Source organism: Ursus americanus, chromosome 27, assembly GCF_024610735.1.
Source record: "Ursus americanus isolate L20-20 chromosome 27, mUrsAme1.1.p, whole genome shotgun sequence".
Lineage (NCBI taxonomy): Eukaryota > Metazoa > Chordata > Mammalia > Carnivora > Ursidae > Ursus > Ursus americanus.
In genome coordinates, this window is record NC_142153.1 from 5,762,193 (window position 1) to 5,784,692 (window position 22,500).

Genomic DNA, 22,500 nt, shown 5'->3' on the forward strand with positions numbered 1-22,500 from the left:
TTAGGAATGATCAGTTAGTTTATTAACACAAATCATCCTTTTTTCTTTTCCATTAGAAAACTAAAGTTACCTTATATCTGATTACTGGATAAACTTGAAAGTTATGAAACTGTAGTTCTTTATTCAATTTTGGTTGAAGCAAAACTTGTGCTAACTCAGACTGTCCATTTACTCAGTTAATACAAATTGAAGAAACTTTTACTGTTATGGTAGCTCATCTCCTTTATGAGATCATTGAAGATTCCTAGGTTTTATGAAGTTGTGATCCTCACATGTTTTTGTTTCATAAGGTTAAGCAAAACTGTCCTTTCTCTTTTTTAGGATAACATGCTCTTTTGTGATTCCTGTGACCGAGGCTTTCACATGGAGTGTTGTGATCCGCCACTCACCCGGATGCCAAAAGGTGAGAAATACTTTCTGAAATCAGACTGGCAATATAAAGGGCATGTTAATGAAAGTACCTTTTATGTACTTTGCTAAATGAAAGAATAATTTGCATCTTTCTATTTAGGATTGTATAAGTAGGAAGAGAGCTGTCACCTTAAAGGTGGGGACAGTCTGTTGAGGCATCCTAACATTCTTATGTGTATGGATTTATTATTTTCCTCTATTTTCAATGTTTGAGTATCCATGGAGAGTGAAGTAGTTCATTTATGAATGAATATTTGCCAGTCCTATAGCTAGAGGACAAAATACTTGCCTTACGTAATATTTTGCAATATCTCTTTCTGTAAAGGAAGAAATGAAATTGTATTAGATCATGTTGATTATATCAGTATTGATCACTGTTCATCACTTTTGAAAGGCCTAGAGCTATTAGTCTCTGGTTTATTCAAAACTTTAAAAAATGTTTTAATAAAATAATTTGCAAACAAATAATTTTTGTGCCCTAACTCATAAGAGTACAGCTTAATGTTACTCTGTTCTTTTGACTTCTGTTCCTTGAAAGGTATTTGGTTGGAATATAATTGCCTGTTGGTTGAGCTTCCATCTTATATGCTTACAGTTCCTTAAAAAAAAAAAAAAAAAAAGCCAGTTAGTCTCTCCTGCTTTTGCCTTATCACAAATTCCATTTTTAGCTCTGATTTTGTGACTTAATAGGTATCTTAAGTAAAATGCTTATAGGATATCTGATAATTTCTTCTTCGAAAAAATTTTCCTGTGGATGGAAAGGGACTGAACCTTAGGTATAGGCAAGTTATTCTACTTAGGATCCTACTTGAGTCCCTCTTATGTCATTCTGTTGGTTGTTACCTTTTGAAAAGTCTTAGATTTATATGTATTGGAAGAATAAATACCCCCTTTCCTACCTCTTCCATTTACTTGAAGTCTGGGCAAAAGGCCTTCTGAGAATCCTTCAAGATAAGAAAGGTTTTCTTAGGACTTCATTCCTGTGTGTAGTGCCTACAAAGAAGTTTCATTGCAGTTTAAAGCAGGAATCATTTTATTTTCAAGTAATTGCAGACTTCCAGAAAAGTGGCAAAAATAGTACAGAGACTTCTTATTGCCCCCATCACCAGCTTCTTCTAATATTAACATCATATAAAACCATAGTACAATTACTGAAACCAGGAAACTAACATTGATATGATACAGTTAACTAATCTGTAGACCTTATTTGAATTTGTGGTCCAGAATCCAGTCCTGGATTTCAGATTGCATTTAATTGTCATATTTCCTTAGTTTCTTCCTGTCTGTGTTAATTCTTCAGACTGCCTTTCTTGACCTTGACACTTTTGAAGAAACTGGTCAGCTATTTTGTAGCAAGTCCTTAAATTTGGGTTTGTCTCTTTCTTTATCATTGATTAAATTAAGATTATGAAATTTGATAAGAACACCACAGAAGTGATATTGTATCCTTCTTAGTGCGTTGTACTGTGGGTGTATAATACAAATACGTCTTATTACTGGTAATGTTAACTGTGATCACTTGATTACAGTAGAAACCTGACTTCAAAGTTACTCTTTTTCCTCCTTGTGCTAATTTTAGCATCCATCAGTGTGATTGTTGTTTGCACTAATTTAGTTTGGTGTTTACGTGATGATGGTTTTTTTGCTTCCGTCATCCCTTCTACATTTATTAATTGGAATTCTAGAAGGAAGAGGTACCCCTTTTCCCATTTATTTGTTCAGTTATTAATGGACTCATGGATATTTATTTTATTCAGTGGGTTATAATCCATTGATGTGATTATTTCTTTTTTTGCTCAGAATGACCCAGATTTGGCTATTGGGAGCTCTTTCAAGTTGGCTTCTAAGTCCTTTTGACATGCCTTCCTCACTTTTGAGCACTTCTCCATTTTCTGGCACCATAAGATGTTCCAGGTTATCAAGTATTTTCCTTGCTTCAGTCCTGGAATTAGTTCTTACTCTATGGAAACCTGGCTTCTTTTCTTATAGAATGGTAATTGGAAACTAATATCTGTCAGGGGTAGAGCAGGGCTTTTTAACTGAGGATCAGTGGAATTCAACCGTATGTGGGCTTCAGGATACTTGTGAGTCTTTTTTAGTTGTTGTAGAATTTTGTGTGTATATGTTTTCATGTTTGTTTTTCTAAGGGGCTTTCATCAGATTTTTAAATGGGAGTCCTTGACCTGAGAGAGGTTAAGAACTCCTAGAGTATCTGAACTCTTTCCGTGTATCTATGTCTATTGTACTTTATGTGGAATTTTATTTTTTTATAGGCATGTGGATATGTCAAATATGTCGACCTAGGAAAAAAGGACGGAAACTTCTACAGAAGAAGGCAGCACAGATAAAACGGCGCTATGCTAACCCAATAGGACGTCCGAAAAACAGGTTAAAGAAACAAAACACGGTGTAAGTTGTACTTGTGGCAAGGTGAGGGGAGAAAAGGATAGGGTCTTCTCTCTAGTGTAGGAGTCACTTGTTTGCTTTATGAAAAAAATTCCAGTTGTTACAACTGGCACTTTTATGTAATAATAATGGCTATACTTACTGAACTCTTAATAAAAAGTGCCAAGTTAGAATAAGTCCTAAGTGCCTTACGATGTGTTAATCATTTAATTTTCCCAACAATCAAATGAAGTAGTATTGTTGTTATTACTCTTATTTTTCAAAGGAGGAAACTACAACACAGAAAGATTAACTTGCACAGTTCATAGTAAGTGTTGAACTGGGATTAAAACCCACAACTAGTTTGGCACCAAAGTCTAACTCTTAAACACTGCCTTATATTGCTGCTCTTATGTAAACAAGAAAGAAAAAATGATGTCACAGCATTTCGCAGATTCCTCTCCTGATGTGGTCTCAGTAGTTTATCTATATTTCATGTAAAAATCACTGGATAACTTTTACTGTTGAGGTCATAGCCAAGTCCCATTTCTATGTCCTGATGTAAAATAAAATAATGTGTTTTCATCTGTTAGCAGAAATCAGGGGTATAATTATCTTTTGTGGACTAGGAAACTGGGCTATGTCTGGAGGATGCGGGACAAGATTCAGTAGCTAATTCTTTTTTTTTTTTTTTTTGAGTGTCTATAGTAATTTCCTTTTGATGATATGTAAGATATCTTTAAACCTGTATTCTTAAAAATTTTACCTATTTTTTCTACACTTTAGACTGTTTTGAAGATAATAACTGAAAGGAATGGGCATTAGCAGCTTGAAATACACAGCACCAGTATTGTAGTGCATATTTTAAATCTTAAATCAGGCTTTAATTTTCCTGTAAGATGATCTTTTGATTCCTGACTTTCAGAGAGTATTCCATCCTTGTGTTTAGAGGTAAAAGTGTAACTCTGAGTTGGTACAGAGATCATAGGACCTAATACCTGAAGGGTCTTAATTGTTCTCTGGTCCAACTCTCATTTTATAGATGAAGACACTGGTTTTTAGACAATTTGATTTCTCTAAGATGTATAGCTAGAAAGTAGCAGAATTATGACTTAAACATGCCTTCTGACTCCCAACCTTAGGATTCTTTTTGCTATAAAATACTAGACTTTCCAGAAATATTATTTCTAATAACAGTATTACTTCTCATTCCTATAATATTTATGGTTTATGGAATATTCTTAACAATATAGTTTTTAAATAAAGCTATAGGTTATTTACTAATTACATGTTATATATTAAATAAATATTTCTTTTTTAATAGTTACCCTTTTCCCTGTTTGATTTTTTTTTAGATCAAAAGGCCCCTTCAGCAAAGTTCGAACTGGTCCAGGAAGGGGCCGGAAACGTAAAATCACTCTTTCCGGTCAGTCAGCATCGTCATCAGAAGAAGGATATTTAGAGCGAATAGATGGTTTGGACTTCTGCAGAGATAGCAGTGTCCCCTTGAAGTTCAACAAGAAAACCAAAGGGCTCATTGATGGCCTTACCAAATTCTTCACCCCTTCCCCCGATGGGCGGAAACCTCGAGGGGAAGTGGTAGACTACTCTGAGCAATATAGAATCAGGAAAAAGGGCAACAGAAAATCAAGCACTTCAGATTGGCCCACAGGTAAAAATTCACTTAGAAGCAAAATGTATTCCCAAAGTGTATTATTTGGAATAACCTAGTTATCTAGAATAGATTTATATTTGATTATTATCTGTGGTTATGGACTAGAAGAACATATTAAAGATACATATCTAGATTAAAGTAAGGTGGTGACTATGGCAGGGATTGAGAGGCTGGAGATGAAATTGCAAGAATGGGTAAAATAGGAGCTCTTAGGCAAAAGCTGGTGTTTTTTTGGTTTTTTTTTTTGTTTGTTGTTTGGTAGAACCACAAAGAATCTTAGAAATTTAAGGTCTGACCTTAAATCAGGGATATCTTTACATTTCATAAATTACAAAACAAATCATGTGATGAGCGACATGATGCTTACTTTATTTCCATAAGGAAATTAGAAAAGAGTGTGGGTAGATAAAATGCTATTGATCTAAACATAGAGAAAAGACCAAAATATACGTATGATAAGGTCACTGATTTTTCTACTTTAAATCTTGGCAAATATAGTTGTAATATTTCATGAATTATACTTTAAAAGAGAGAAGGAGAGAGAACTACAACTTCAGACCATTTACTTATATATCAGGATAACTCTCCTAGTTTTCATTTATTTATTTAAAATTCTGTTTATTGAAACTAAAAAACAAAAAGAAAAATAATTCACCCATTTCTCTTACCCTCTACCTCCCACCTTTCTTCTGGCAAACCACCAATCTGTTCTCTGTATCTATGAGTTTGGTATGTATGTAGGTATGTATGTATGTATGTATGTTATTTATTTATGCTGAATAATATTATACACATACACCACAGTTTCTTTAATCCATTGATGGGTTAGGTTATTTACATATCTTGACTATTGTAGATAATGCTACGGTGAACATGGGGTGAATATATCTTTTCAAATGAATGTTTTCGCTTTCTTTGGATACATACCCAGAAGTGGAATTGCTGGATTGTATGGCAGTTCTGTTTTTAATTTTTTGAGGAACCACTATACTGTTTTCCATAGTGGCTACACCAGTATAAATTCCCATCAACAGTGCGCAGAGGTTCCCTCGTCTCTGCTTTCTCACCAACATTTGTAATTTCTAGTCTTTTTGATAATAGCCATCCTGACAGGTGTGAGGTGATACCTCCTTGTGTGTTTTTTTTTTTTTTTAAGATTTTTATTTATTTATTCAACAGAGATAGAGACATCCAGCAAAGAGAGGGAACACAAGCAGGGGGAGTGGGAGAGGAAGAAGCAGGCTCATAGCGGAGGAGCCTGATGTGGGGCTGGATCCCAGAACGCCGGGATCACGCCCTGAGCCGAAGGCAGACGCTTAACCGCTGGGCCACACAGGCGCCCCCCTCCTTGTATTTTTGATTTGCATTTCACTGTTGATTAATGATGTAGAGCATCTTTTCGTGTACCTTTGGCCCATTTTTATGTCTTTGTTGGGAAAATGTCCTTTCAGATATTCTGCCCATTTTAAAATGGATTGTTTTTTGTGGGGTGTTTTTGTTTCTGGTTTTTTTGGGGTTTTTTTGGGGTGGGCAGGGAGAGAGAGTTGTGGAGGTGGGGGAGGCCGAGGGGGGAGAGAATCTTAAGCAGGCTGCATGCCCAACACAGAGCTCAACACAGAGCCTAACACAGGATTCGATCTCAAGACCGTGAGATCTTGACCTGAGCCAAAATCAAGAGTCAGACGCTTAACCAACTGAGCCACCCACGTGCCCCGTGGGTTGTTTGTTTTTTGCTATTGAGTTGAATGAGTTCTTTGTATATTTTGGATGTTGACCCCCTATTGGATATATGATTTGCGAATATCTTCTTACATTTGGTAGGTTGCCTTTTTATTTTGTTGATGGTTTCATCTCTGCAGAAGCTTTTTAGTTTGATGTAGTCCTGCTTGTTTGGTTTTGCTTTTGTTGCTTTTGGTTTCGGTATGAGATTTAAAAATGATCATCAAAAAGTAGGGGATTACTGCCTGTGTTTTCTTCTAGGAGTTTTACAGTTTCAGGTCTTAAATTCAAGTCTTTAATCTATTTTGAGTTAGTTTTTGTGTGTGGTATAAGAGAGTTGTGTAGTTTCATTCTTTCACATGTGACTGTCCAGTTTTCCCAACACTATTTATTGAAAAAACATTTTTCCCCCCATTGTATATTCTTGGCTCCGTTGTTGTAATTAATTGACGATATATGCATGGGTTTATTTATAGGTGCTCTGTTCTGTTGCATTGATCTCTTTATCTGTTTTTATACCAATACCATACTGTTTTAATAACTGTAGATTTGTAATGTAGTTTGAAATCAGGGAGCTTTAGTGCTTTGTCCTTTTTTCTCAAGATTGCTTTTGTTATTTGGGTTTTTTTGTGGTTGCATACAAATTTTAGACCCCCCCCCCATTTTTGGGAATAATGCCGTTAGAATTTTTGGGGGAATTGCATTGAATCTGTAGATGGCTTTAGGTACTGTGGACATCTTAACAATATTCTTCCAATCCATGAGTGTGGAATATCTGTCCATTTATTTGTGTCTTTAATTTCTTTCATTAATGTCATTTATATGTGTGTACACACACATACACACACACACACACACACACACACACACACACACACACACACAGTGTTTTGTCTTCAATGTATAGGTCTTTCACTTGCTTGGTTTAATTTATTCCTAGGTATTTTACTCTTTTTGGTGCAATTGTAAATGGGGTTGTTTTCTTAATTTCTTTTTCTGGTAGTTCATTAATAGTGTGTATAGAAACAATTCAGATTTTTGTGTATTGGTTTTTTATCCTTCAAGTTTACTAAATTCATTTATTCTAACAGTTTTTTGGTGGAGTCTTTAGGGTTTTTTCTATATATTATGTCATCTGCAAATAGTGATGGTTTTACTTCTTCTTTTCCAACTTGGATACCTTTTTTTTTTTTTTTCCTTGCCTAGTAGCTCTAGTTAGGACTTCCAATCCTATGTTGAATAAAAGTAGTGAGAATAGGTAGCCTTGTCTTGTTTCTGATCTTAGAGGAAAAGCTTTCAGCTTTTTACCATTGAGTATAATGTTAGCTGTGGGCTTGTCATATATGACCTTTATTATGTTGAGGTACATTCTCTCTGTACTTGATTTGTTGAGAGTTTTTATCATAAATGGATGTTGAATTTTTCAAATGCTTTTTCTGCATATCTTGAAATGATCATCTGATTTTTATCTTTCATTTTGTTATTGTGGTGTACCGACTGATTTGTAGATATTGAACCATCCTTGAATCTCTGGAATAAATCCTGTTTGATCATGGTGTATGACCCTTTTACTGTATTGTTGAAATCAATTGGCTAATATTTTGTTGAGGATTTTTGCATCTATGTTCATTGGGGATATTGACCTGTAATTTTCTTTTCTTGTGGTATCTTTGACTGGCTGAGGTAATGCTGGCCTCATAAAATGAGCTTGAAAGCATTTCCTCTTCTATTTTTTGGAAGAGTTTGAGAAGGATTGGCATTAAGTGTTTTTTGAATATTTGGTGGAATTCACCAGTGAAGCTTTTGTTTGTTGGGAAGTTTTAGATTATTGATTCAGTCTCCTTAATAGTAATGGGTGTTTTCAGATTTTCTATTTTATCATGATTCAGTCTTGGTAGGTTGTATGTTTCTAGAAATTTATCCATTTCTTCTAGATAGTCCAGTTTTTTTTGGTATAATTGTTTGTAGTAGTCTCTGTGATTTTTGTATTTCTGTGTTATCAGTTGTAACATCCCCTCTTTTTATTCATTTCATACTTGTGTATCAGGCTAAGTTCCCTAGTTTTCAAAGTAGAAGAGATCTGTAGTGAAGACTTAATAGTGTAGCAGTTAATTCAAGTAAGAGATGAGAAATTTTGATTAACTGTCTTGCTAAAGCTTAAACTAGTCTCATTGCTATTTAGTGGCTTGAGTTTACAGACTTAACCCTGTGAAGGAAGTATAAAAGTGTCTGAGGAAAGTAGAAGAATGAGAATGGACTCTTTTGGATCACAAGGGCCAAAAATGTAGTATCTCATATACTGTAAGAGAATTTCTTAATGTTGATTTCCTTCCCCCGGGTATCTCATTGGTGATTGTATTCACTGCTTCTTCATTCGTGCTTATATAAATGGTTGATTGGTCCAGCACAGGAGAGGGAATCCTCATCATTGACAGGTCCCCCTTTTTATGCTATATTGATTGGCTCTCACCAGACTGGCAATCAACTAATTACTCTGTAAGCGTTTGAATACTTTTCATGTCTTTATCAGCAATGTACACTGTAATTCCACTCTGAGTATGTTTATCTGAGAAAATATGCAAGCCATTTAGGTTGGACTTAGGAGGAAAGAATCTAAAACAGATCCTAGTGAAAGGCATTTTTGAATTAACTATTTCACTGGAGATGGATTATTACAAGAGCTTCCTGGAAGGTTTTAGAAATAGAAATTATTAGAGAAAATGTGTAAAGTATATGGAGAATCAATATTGACTTTTTGCATTGGTGTGAGTTTTTGCTGTAATTGGCTTTGTAAGTTTATGAATTGTAGAGTTTAAGGAACAGTCTGCACCATCTGATAGAATGCTGTTGAATGCTGTACTAAATCTGTGCCTGCATCCATCTTTGACATGCACTAGGGGGCATTAAAGTCACGTAGTATCTTCAGATACATGTTTTTCAATTTGGGAATATTTTCAACAGTGAGTCCTTGTCCTTATTATTCTTATACTAGGGAATAACAGACAGCCTATATGTCTATTTAATTTGAAAAGAACTGTCACAAATTGGTCTTTTCTGCCATACTTATACAAACAGGAAATTAGTCCATCAGCAGTGTCATCTTCAAGTGCAGAAGATAATGATCTACATATTCCCCCAATACTCCTTTCATGAATTTCCTTGTCCATGTGAGGAAGATACATCATTTACTGAATGATTATTATAATTTCTCATACTTACCCAGAGGATTATCATCTGTGAGTCTCAGATTTGTGGAGTTTTGCTTATTTAATAGGGGAGGGGAGTGTGGTAGTTATTTCAAAGGTTATCTTCTTGCTGAGCTGAAAATGTACTGGCCTTACGAAGATCACAGGATTATTAAGATTTATAAAAGGAACAAATTTCACGTGTTTTGGTTCCATGTGATGAAAATCATGTCCTGCTGTAACATAAACTTCTTCCATACTACCAAAAAATGAAAAAGCGATATTTGAATGTTGATATATTAAATTCATACTAAAAATTTGGTATTCATATTATTTCAAAGTTTCATATTCCTTAGACCTTTTTTCTGTTCTGCTTTTGTATATATTATTATTATTTAAGTTTTTATTTAAATTAGTTAACATACACAGTATAATATTGTGTAATATTAGTTTCAGGTGTACAGTACAGTGTTTCAACACTTCTATATGTCACCTGGTGCTTATCATACTTCTGTATATATTATAATATGTAATTGTGTATATTATATATTCATATATATGTATGTATATATTCATGTATATATCATAATATACTAAAATATGTATCAATGAAGTTGAAATTTAGTTATGTAATAATTTTAAGAAGTTTTAGGACAGGTCAGGTTTTCATTATAAGCAGATATAATATGTACATGCTATTTATTATCCCATCTTTCTAGGTGTCAGTTTATTGCTATCCTCTTCTCTTACGAAAATAATATTAAGGTGTTCAAACTGAAATAAAGGCTTTTGAAATTTTTCCTAGTTCATATATTAAACTAAGGATAATATTAATAACATGTGAGCCCTTTTTTTTTTCTGTGCAGACAATCAGGATGGCTGGGATGGCAAACAAGAAAGTGAGGAACGGCTTTTTGGGAGCCAGGAAATCATGACTGAGAAAGATATGGAATTATTTCGTGATATCCAAGAACAAGCACTGCAGGTAAAGTTGGATAGTCAGATTGGACAAATAATTTGGTCATGGATGTGAAACAGGGAATTAATTGTCCTGGGGTAAAGAAGTAACAGCTATTCATTTATCTATCTGATCTGCAAATAGATGTGGTTTGTGTATGTACATAGTTCTGCTGGTTAACATATTCCATTTATTTATTTATTCATTTATTTATTAAGATTTTATTTACTTATTTGACAGAGACAGCCAGCGAGAGAGGGAACACAAGCAGGGGGAGTGGGAGAGGAAGAAGCAGGCTCCTAGCGGAGGAGCCTGATGTGGGGCTCGATCCCAGAACGCCGGGATCACGCCCTGAGCCGAAGGCAGATGCTTAACGACTGCATCACTCAGGCGCCCCAACATGTCCCTTTTAAACCCATTATGACTGCTTTGGTTTTGCAGATAAACAGGTTTCTTTTGGCTACCAGTGCTTTTTTGAATAAAGATTTTATTTCTTTATTTGAGAGAGAGAGAGAGCACACGTGCGCATGAGCACGAGTGGGGCAAGAGGGAGAGGGAGAAGCAGACCCCCCTGAGCAGGGAGCCCGATGTGGGGCTTGGTCCTAGGACCCCAGGGTCATGAACTGAGCTGAAGGCAGATGGTTAACCCACTGAGTCACCCAGGTGCCCCTTTACTACCAGTATTTTTTTTTTTTTTAAGATTTTATTTATTTATTTGACAGAGACAGCCAGAGAGAGAGGGAACACAAGCAGGGGGAGTAGGAGAGGATGAAGCAGGCTCCCAGCGGAGGAGCCTGATGCGGGGCTCGATCCTATAACGCCAGGATCACGCCCTGAGCCGAAGGCAGACGCTTAACGACTGAGCCACCCAGGCGCCCCTTTACTACCAGTATTAAATGAGTTTGCTTTATTTATTTTCTGTCTCATGTATGAAGAAGAGTTTGGGATTTGACCAGCCAAAAAACAAAAACCAAGCTTTTTTCAAGTGATAAAACACCCATATTCATTACTGCTAGAAATATTTATTAAATGCTTTTGCCTTAATCCTTTGGGACATGTAGCAAGATACAAACATATAGACAGAGAACCTACTTATGCTTCAGATGCCGAAGATGCCATAGTGAATGACAGGATTCCTTCTCGCAAGTATAGTCTAGGAGAGACTTGTAAATAAATAATTTCATTCATGTGGAAGGTTTAATTGTAGGGTACATGGTGTTTTGGGAGAATAGGGAACAAGCATCTACCTATGCCTGGGGAGGTCAAAGGAGGATTCATTGAGGGAAAATGCTATATGAGCTCATCTTAAAGAATATGTATGAGTTTATCAGGATAACAAGGAATGGGGTCCCATATAATCAGAAGGAAAAGAAATGCAAGACTTGAAAATGGGGGAAAACATGCTTAATTGTGGGAATAAATAAATTTTCACATAGGATAAAGAATATTAGGTGTAGATAATGATAAGAGATGAGATTGGAAAAGTGCAAGGGCTAGATCATAAAGGCTCTTCTAGATTATGTTCATTTTTCTTGTGTCTTTTCTTTCTTTGCCACCAACTCTCACTATGTTAGCCAAGTTGAGTTCTATCTTTTGTCTTGAAAGTAAGAGTTTATAAGGCTGGTGCTGGGGATTCCTGTTGTATAGGTGACACTCTTTGGGTTAAGAAACCCATTTGTGAATAGATTGTTTGTGTAGGTCATTATGCGAGTATTTTTGAAAAATAAAAACAACAGTATAACTAGTCAAACATTTGATGAGCATTCTACCATCTACCAAAATATTGGGTTTGAGTCAGCTAGATCTTGGTTCAATTTGTGGTTTGTCATTTACTGACTTCTACTTTGGGAGGGTTGTTTAACATCTCAAGGCACATTTCGTTTCCTACCAATAAGAAAAAGTACTATAGATGCTGTAATAGAAATTTACATAGTGTTCAGTGGAAATTCAGAGGAGGAGGTAGTTCCTTTTTTGAGGAACTTTTTTTTCCTAAGTTATAGACATAATGGTAATGTCCTTTTACTCCTGCTCATTTGTGTATATTTCCTAAAAATAAGGATGTTCTTGCACATGATCATAGTTTGATCATCAAATCGAGAATTTAACAGAGATAAAGTATATTATCCAATCGGAAGATTTTATTCAAATTTTGCCAGTTGTACCACTAATGCTCTTTTATAGCAAAAGGAAAAAACAACTTGCCCTGGGTTGTTACTCAGTGTAGGATCATGTGTTTCATATAATTGTCATGTCTCCTTAGTTTCCTTTAATCTGGAACAATTCTTCAGTCTTTATCTTCCATGATTTTGACATTTTTGAAGTGCATAGGTCATTTATTTCATAGACTGTCCATCCCTTTGAGCTTGTTTTATGTTTCATCATGATTAGATTCAGGTGATCCACTTTTGGCAGAAACACTATAGAGATGATATGTCATCTGCGCATGGTATCGGGAGGTATGTAGTATCTATGTGTCCTGTTACAAGTGATGTTAACTCTGAACACGTCGTTAAGGGGGAATTTCTTCTCTGTAAAATTATTTTCTTTCTGTAAGTATCTTCTGGCAGTACACTTTGAAGCCATGTAAATATCCTGTTTCTCATCAAACTTTTACCCACTGGATTTAGCATCCAGTGGTGATTCTTGCCTGAAACTATTACTTGTTGGTTGCTAAACAGATGATTTTCTAATTCCATCATTTCTTTTATGGTGTTTACTAATTGGCATCCTACTGTAAGGAAAGCCTTTTTTTCTTCTCATTTATTTACTCATTTTATTGAGACTTGAAAATTCTTATTTTATGAATTATAATTTTATTGCTATCAGTATTTATTTTGATGCTTACATTGTTACAGATTTGGGCAGGGGAACCTCTTCAAGCCAGCTACTGTGTCCTTTTGACATGTCTCCCCGTCTTTTTTTTTTTTTTTTTTTTTTTTTTTACTTTGTCCAATGTATTCAACTCTTTTTTAAAATTGAGGTGTAATTGACGTATAACATTCTGTTAGTTCAGGTGTACAACATAATGATTCATTGTTTGTATATATCATCCTTACTTTTGACCACAGCAATATGTTCTCGGCTCTTACTGTTCTAGCTATAGATTCAGCCATTTCTCTAAGAATCCTTGCTTTCTTTTAGTGGAGAGTGGGAGTAAATGGCAGTTTGGTCCTTTTACTGGATCGGGTCTCTCTTTCTCTATTTCATACTCCGTATTTAATCCATCAGCAAATCCTAATGGTTCCAACTTCAAAATATATCCAGAATAGGACTACTTCTTACTATTTATACCTTTACTATCTTAGTCTGAGCCACCACTGTCTCTTGATTGGGCTGTTGTAATACCCCTGGACTAATCTCCTTGCTTCTGCTTTTCTCCTTCACCCCAGTCTCTAGTCTGTATTCTTTATACACGGGCCAGAGTAAATATTTTCAAACTTAAGTTGGATCATCCACTCTTCTGCACAGAAAACCTTTAATGTCTTTCAGTCTTGTTTAGAATTTTTAGTATACGTGCTGCTGAAGCAAGCACTTGCTTAGAATTTTTAACAACCAAAGTCTTTGTCTTTATCTTTAGACCCACTAGCATCTCCTGGCTGCCTTTTTCTTTGGCTACTCCCCCTTATTCTGGCCCTTGTTCACTTGACTCCAGCCACAGGACTCCTCTTTCTCAGACACACCAAGCACCCTCCTGCCTCGGAGCTTTTGTACTTACTACTCCCTCTGTCTGGATTGCTTCTCCTTTAGTCTAGATGTCTGGTTGGCAGGAGTTGGAATAATAGTGGTGTGAAGAGAAAGGTCGACTAGAAGGAGTTAAAAGGGATGCTGAACCTTGCTGAGGCCCAGTGGAGACAATATAAATTTGTATCAACAGTAATCTAGCTAACTGTGTGTTTCTCCCAGCATTTTATTAAACTTGTGATTGTCCATGTGTGTATCTGGCACCAAGGAGATAAACAACTAGATTTTTGAATTCTTGATTTGTGTTTATTTTCATTGGCAGTGAACTAAAATTGTTATGAAGGTGGTATTTCTCCATGAGTTTTTTTCATTTAGTATTCATGTGCCTGGCATGGTATGAGAGCTGAAGGGTGAACAAAAAGACATAGACTCTATTTTCATGAAGCTTTCAGTTTCATTAGCGAGGCAATAAAGCAGTAAATGGTCATATATATAAACAGTCATATAAATAAATCATGAATTACAAACCAGTAAGTAATAGGAAGAAAATAAGAATGCAGCAAGAGATTATAACAGGGGCTTCCTGATCTAGATTGCTGGAGGTTGGGATTCCTCTTTTAAGGAAGTAATAATTTACTCAGAGATGTAAAAGATGAGTAGAAGGTCAGCAAGTCAAAGAGCTAGAGAGAAGAATGTTCCAGACATAGGAGAACTGCCTGTGTAAATGTTTTGAGGCATATATAAGAACTCTGTAAATTTGAGGAACTGTAAGAACACCAGTATAACTTGAGTACAATGAATAAAAGAGTCACACAAGATGAAGCTGGAGAGAGAGGCTGAGGACATAAGTTAGGATTTGGGTTTTTATTGTAATTGTAGTAGGAAACCATTGAATAATTTTAGTAAGGAAATAGGATCAGATTTGCATTAATTTTTTTTCCTCGCCACTATATGAAGAATGGGTTAGAATTAGGCAAGAGTGGAATACGGAAACCCTATTTAGAGGCTTTTGCAGTGATTCAAATGAAAGAAGTGGCTTAGACGAGAGAGGTGGCAGTGGAAATGGGAGAGAAGTGGATGGATTTAGAATATATTCTAGAGATGGAATCAGCAGAACTTGGTGATAGATTTGATGTGTTGTTTAAGGGAGCAAGAGGACATCAGGGTTGACTCCCCGGTTCTCTGACTTCATGGAATAGAGAAAGTGGGTTGAAACCAATTGGGAAAGTTACCATTAGTTAAATTATATGATGTTTTGAAAACATTTACAAAGATAATGCATGAAGTAATTTTTGAGAGACTGGACATGGCATAGCAGAAGCTTGTTCAAAGTTTGTTTCAAAAACATTGCAGGAAGATTACAGGGCCTTAGGTGATCTTACAGCTGCACTAGTAAAAGATAAGTGATACAGGAATTAATTTTGGAATTCATCCAGCCAACAACTTATCTCATTTATTGCATGCCGTCTTGGTTCTAGGAACTGTGCTAGGTGTAGAGGCTATGAGTAAGATACAGTTTTTATTCTCACCGAGAATACGACTTACCATGTAGTAAGAAATGTGCCCAGAAAAGCAAATCCAATATTTGCTCATAGTGATTTTATTGAGTAATTAAGTTTTGTATGATGCATTATCAGATTGAGTCAAGAATTAGTGAATTGTTTATAAGAAAGGGCCATCTATTTATTCATTTTGATTTTTCTTTTTTCTTTTTTTACTTCAGAAGAAGTAAGAATATCATTTATCTGGTACTATGTTTCTTCATTAGCTATGCAGTGAATATGTTCATAAAAGAGCCACCTCTGAAAAGAAAAACAGAAGTATGAGAAATTAGTAGTTATAGGCTTTTGTTCTGGATTTTTTTTTCAACAGTTAACTTATGGGCCTGGAAGAAATGGTTTTTCTTAAAAGTTCCATCACCAGAAAGAAGCATTTATATTCAGCTCATCCCATTGGAACATAATAGCCTTTTTGAAATATATACAGTGATTTTTACATAAAATATCACCAAATAGCATGTTATATTTCCATACTAATTTTAATGCTTTCTAATTTTGAAGAATTTGATTGGTTTTTGTGGGGGCTTTTTGTATGGTTGTGGAAAGTTAACAGAGCATTTTTGAAATCTGGGCTGTTAATCTTTTTCTTTGCATAAAGAATTGAACAGTTATTAGAAATGGAATAAACTATATTCAGCAACTCTCCTAATCCTGTGAGGTAAGGATTGTTATTACCATTTTACATAGGAGGAAACCAAGACTTTTAGTTAAGTGACTTTCCTGAAGTTATATAACTAGTAATGGCAGAAGTAGAGTTTGAACTCAGGCCTGTGTGGCTTCACATCTTATGCCCTTAATCACAATAATGTCCTGCATTACGCTGTTAAAAAAAAAAAAGTTATAGAGGCATCAAAATCGTAAGGCATGCACTAAATCCAAGTAGGGAAAAGTATATAGAAGATAAACAGCAAACAGTGACATAAGAATACGAATTAATGTAACTCATTGCTATATTAAATGATACAGATTGTTCCATATGTTCAGAGTATACTAAGATTAGTAGGAGTTGTTACGATCTGAGATGATTACAGAAGAAGCAGGTTTAAGAGGATGATTCAGATTTAGGTAAATGGAGAGAATGAGGGCTTACCAGGGTGGGATAAACAACATTAAGTTGAGCTTTGAGGAATGAATGACAACTATAAATATGAGAGACATTGTGATTATTGGTCCATGAGAGCAACAAATACTTGAGGGCCTAATATATGCAAGTCACATTGTGGAGATGATGTGGAGGACACCGTAGTTGCTCATAAAGATGTCATAGTACAGATAGTCCTTGCTTTGCATGGTACTGTGTTAATGGAAACGTGCCTAGTGGAATCGTGTCCATTCTTTATACATTTCTGTGGTGACTGAGATTTGATCTCCGTTTAGATAGTCATGTTTGTGTTAACATGGCATCATATAAAGCAAGAACTGCTTGTATTTAGTTTGATAGATAAAACAATGAATTTTTGTTGGGCAATGGTAAGAAGTACATTGAATAACCAGTATAGGGCTGAATCTTGGAGGGCTTTAAAAGCTAGTAGTGGGGGGTAGGCACCTGGGTGGCTCAGTTGGTTAGGCATCTGCCTCTTGATTTCAGCTCATGTCATGGTCTCAGGGTTGTGAGACTGAGCCCCACATCAGGCTCTTCGCTGGGTGTAGAGCCTGTTTAAAATACTTTCTTCCTTTCCATACTACCCCTCTTCTCTCTCTCTCTCTCTCTCTCTCTCTCTCTCTCTCTCTTAAAAAAAAAAAAAAAAAAGCTAGTAAGAGGACATGAGTCTTGGCATGCCAGGATTTAGAAGTATCCCCATGACTGCTTTTTTGTTGTTGGAATGATTTCTCTTTGGTACTGGTAAAATTAGAGATGGGGAATGGGAGGTTGTTTTAGTGTCTTAGGCATTTACCCATTAATTACAAGTCACATATTAAAGGCTAGTTAAATGTATTTTGAGTTCATTTGTTTGACAGGTTAGCACGATTTTATTGAGTATTTATTAAGATAGTGGTTAAGAGCCTAGGTATTAGAAACAGCCTGCACAGGTCCAAATCCTACCTCTGCTGAGTGACCTTACTTAATAGATTTGTTGAAAGGATTCAATGAGTTGATATTTGCAAAGTGCTTAGTGTGTCATTCATATAATGAGCACTAGATAAATGTGAGTTTCTGCTAGTTATCTTGGTGCTAGGTGCTAGAAATACTTAGGTAAATAGAAAATGTGTCCCTGTTCTCCAGTTGAAGAGATATTTATAAACAAAGCCATGTGGTTAGTAATAGATACCCTTTTACTGTGTGCCGGGTACTACATATAGCATTATATATCAATTTTTTTCATTTAGTACAACCTTATTACTTATTCCTGTTCTACAGATGAAGAAATGAAGCCTTAGAAAGATTGTCTTACCTAGAGTCATATAGTTGTTATTATCAGAATCAGTATTTGAACCCATCCAGTCCGACTCCAGATCCTTCCTTAACTCTTAATTTCTAGTTCATGGTATCATGCTACCATAGAGATATATATAAGATGAAATGAGAATGAACAGGAAGGCATCTGTCTAGGGATGTTAGGGGAGTCTTCATGGAAGAGGTGATACTTGAGCAGGCCGTTGAGGGAATGAGTAAAAACTTACTATTGGGCAAGAGGAGGAGGGCATTTCAAGAAGACCGGTTTGGGTTTGAGAAAGCTTATTGAACCCTTGGAGCTGCATGCAGCTTGTTTGGCTGGAGTTCAGGTAAGAGATGAGATTGAAATTAAGTATGGACCAGATCACACAGGTCCCATGGTTCATGTTAAGAAGTTTGTACTTCATTTTTTAGTTACAGGAGCTCTTTCAAGTAGTTAAATAGCTCTTGAGGAGCTATTGAAGACTTTAAAAAGAGTGACATAGTTGTATTTGTGCTTAGAAACTCAGCTTTGGTGATACAGTGAGTCGTGGATTGAATAAGACCTGAACAAGGACATCTACCAGTCCAATGATTACAATAATTAGAATAAAAAGTGACTGGGACCCAAACGAAGGTGGAAGAGATACAGTAGGCAGAGATTTTGAGAAAGATTGAGGATTGAATGGGAAAGATAGGGTTTTTGGAGTTGGGGTTGAAGGAGAGGGCAGAACCAGATAAATCTCCCAGTGTTCTTCTGTTTTGAGTAGGTGATACTAAATGTGGAAAGAGGAGCTTTTTTGATAGAAGAAGAGACCTTCCTTACATAAATTAGGGGCTTGTATGAAATCTAAAATGGAGGATTTCTATAGCCTAGTATGTATATGTATATGCAGGTCAGGAGGGTTTCCCGTAGGAGATATCAGCAGACGGGTGATAGATGAAACTAAGTAGGTAATAGCTGAGGTTGTTATCATAGATAACATCTAACAATAAATATTACTGAGTACAGGTTACCATCTGCCAGGTGCTGAAGATACAACAGTGAAACAAAAAAGATTTTTAAAAAAAATCCTCATTAGGAGCTTACAGTTTCGTTGGGACGGGGCTAGGTTAAAGTAAATGGTATACCATGTGGTAGTGTTATGGAGAAAAAGCAAGGGAGGGAGACAAAATTCAGAGGCAAAGGATCGTTTTGTGCAGTTTTAAATTGTTGGGTTAGGGACTGTCTGACATTTAACAGAAACCTGAAGGAGGTAAGAGAATGAACCATGTGAGTATCAGGGGGAGTAACATTCCAGACAGGGGAGCAGAAATGCAAAGGCCCTGAATTGGGATTTGTACTTTGCATGGTCAAGGAAACACAAAGAAGGCCAGTGTAGTTGGAGCCGAGTAAGTATGAGGTAGAATAGAAATTAGGTGATGAGAGGACAGAAAGGTATTGGGAGGTCAGATATGATAGGGTTTTCTAGGTCATTATAAGGAGTATGGCTTTTATTCTGAGTGAGGATCCCTTGGAGGATTTTGAGTAGAAGAGTGACTTAAGTTTGAACAGAATTACTCTGGCTTCCTTGTAGATTGAGGCAGAAATACAAAAACAAGAAGGAAACTTAAGAGGCTATTAGAATTATCCAAGTAGGAGATAACAGTGGTTTGGATCATAGTGCTAGGGGTAGAATTGGAATTCTCATTATGTTTTGAAGGTGGTAGACCATTAGGATATGCTGATGGATTAGATAGTGAAACAAGGAATTAAGGAGGAGCAGGTTTGAGGAAAAAAGATCAGGAGTTTGATTTTGAACACGTTAAACTTAAGATTCCTGTAAGGCATTCAGGAGAGGAGATACCAAGTAGACAGTGGGATATATGTGTCTGGAATTCAAAGCGTAGGTCTGGGGTGAAAACGTAAATGTAGAACGTGTCAGTGAGTTGGTGGTACTAAGAGGAAGGAGACTAGATGAGGTCACCAAAGGAAAGGGCAGAGCTCTGAGGAGTCCTGAGGTACTCCCAACTTTTAGAGATTGGAGAAAGGAGGGGCGCCTGGGTGGCACAGCGGTTAAGCGTCTGCCTTCGGCTCAGGGCGTGATCCCGGCGTTCTGGGATCGAGCCCCACGTCAGGCTCCTCTGCTGTGAGCCTGCTTCTTCCTCTCCCACTCCCCCTGCTTGTGTTCCCTCTCTCGCTGGCTGTCTCTATCTCTGTCGAATAAATAAATAAAATCTTTAAAAAAAAAAAAAGATTGGAGAAAGGAGAAGGAATGGCCAGTGGAGGAGGAAAATATTGGAGCTATTGGTTCCTTACGAACGAAGTGAAAATATTTCAAGAAGGAAGGAATGGAAAATTTTGTGGATATGTCAGATAAATTGAGGACTGAAAATTGACCATCAGATTTAGTAACATGGAGGTGAACTTGTGAAGCAGTTTCCATGAGGGAAGGCGAAGATGAAAATATAATTGGAGCTCATTCAGAAAGAAATAGAAAAAGAGAAATGGGTTATAGAGGTAATACGGGGCTACTCTTTTGAGGTAGTTTGCAATTAAGAGGAACAGAGAAAGAGAATAGTTGGATGAAGATGTGAGGGCAAAAGAACATACCCATTTTTTTAAACGTGGAAGAAATAATAGTGGTTTATATGCTGATAGGAATGATCTGGTGGAGAGAAACCTGATGATGCCAAAGAGGGAAGGGAAGATTGTCCAGTGGGCAAGAGAAGGCACTGACTTTAGATGGGAGCACAGACAGTTGAGCTATAGTATTAAGGAACGACAGGTTCTGTGGGCATGGAGGGTAGACGTGTAGATGTGGCTTGGAAAGCTGTGGAAGTTCTCTTTTGACTGCTTCTTAGTTTTCCAGTGTAGTAGGAAGCAAAGGCATTGATTGGAAGTGAAGATGAGCTAAGAGGTGTTGGGACTTGAGGAGATAGGAGAAAGTATGAAGTAATTTTTAAGGAAAATGGGAGAGTGAATGGAGTTAGAGAAGCATCAAAGGGCCCATTTGAGGTTAGTAGTTAAGAATTATAAATTGAGAACAGCGTGATGCTGTGTTTTTCTCTAACCATATTCAGATGTTGGATTATATGGAGACGTGAATTTAACCAGAGTTGGGATTTTGTCATTGCATCGGGAGAAAAGCAGGGAAGCTAAGTATATATGCAAAGATGAGGTAGAGTAAAAGACCTTGGAATCTAAGCTGGATAAGGAGAAAAGAGGGCATACGGAGTGTGAAAAACTGGTAGGGTCACTGGATTAGAGGTCCTATGGAGAGAAAGGATAATAGGGCTGAAGATAAACTCCTAGACTTTATCAGTATGTAATGGTAAAGCAAGGGAAATATCTTGAGTGTAGATGAACAAAAAAAGCATTGGGGAAGAAAGAGACATCTACAATTCTGAAATCCAGACTCCTGAAAACTTAACAAAAAATTACTGTGGTAAAATAAAAATAACATAAAATTTACTATCTTATGTATTTTTAAGAATACAGTCCAGCGGCTATATGGGTACACATTGTTGTGCAGCTATCACCACCATCCATCTCCACAATTTTTTTTGTCTTCCTCGACTGAAACTGTACCCATTATACCATAATTTCCCTTTTCTCCTTCCCCTAGCGCCTGGCAATCACTATTCTACTTTTTGTCTTTGAATTTAATTCCTATAGGTAAGCCTCAGTGGAATCATAAAATATTTGCCCTTTTGGTCTGGCTTACTTTACTTAGCATAACTTCTTCAAGGTTCAGCCAGGTTCATTCAGAATTCCCTTACCGGAGTTTATATGTATATTTATCACTTGGTAAATATACCATGAATGTTTATCCATTCATCCGATGGACGGTTGAGTTGATTTTACCTTTTGGCTGTTGTGAATAATGCTGTTATGAAAATGGATGGGCAAATACCTGTTTTGAGTCCCTGCTTTCATTTCTTTTATTCTTCTATTGCTGTTTCATATGGAAATTCTGTTTAATTTTTTGAGGAACTGCCAAACTGTTTTCCACAGTCCCTGCACCATTTTACATTTTCACCAGCACTGCTCAGGGATTCCAGTTTTTGTACTTCCCCTCCAATGCTTGTTATCCTCTGTTTTTTCATAGTATCATCCTAATAGGTGTGAAGTGGGATATCTCATTGTGGTTTGCAATTGCATTTCCCTAATGATTAGTGATTTTTTTTCATTTGCTTATTGGCCTTCTGTTTATCTTCTTTGGAGAATGAAACAATATATATAATTCATTTTACAGCAAGATCTCACTTACCTAAACAGAATTGTTGACAAAACATGGTGGGAACTGACATGAGACTACATATTCTTTACTTATCCCATTTAATATGAATATTCATATGCTCTGCTAAAGAAATATTAGTGTGTCTGATTATGGAGTGTTGCCCCAAATCCTACCGGGACTGTCGATTTCAGATACATATATAATACTTCGCTAACAACAGAAAAATTCAAGATTCCAAGTCACATTCTATTTGAAGGGTTTTGGATAAGAGTCTGTGAACTTGTAGCTTCACTTCTTGGGAAACTAAGTTCCAGTTCAAAAAAACTCAAA

General features: G+C 36.3%; 1 protein-coding gene across 2 annotated transcripts in view; it reads left to right on the forward strand.

Moving 5' to 3' along the window:
* Positions 1-22,500, forward strand: part of KAT6A (lysine acetyltransferase 6A) — a 112,261-nt gene that overhangs the window by 60,700 nt on the left and 29,061 nt on the right. For both annotated transcript variants that reach the window (XM_045779186.2, XM_045779187.2), the window contains exons 5-8: positions 322-403; positions 2,685-2,820; positions 4,152-4,468; positions 10,242-10,360. In XM_045779186.2, coding sequence (XP_045635142.2) covers positions 322-403; positions 2,685-2,820; positions 4,152-4,468; positions 10,242-10,360 — 654 coding nt within the window. The remainder of the gene's footprint in view (positions 1-321; positions 404-2,684; positions 2,821-4,151; positions 4,469-10,241; positions 10,361-22,500) is intronic.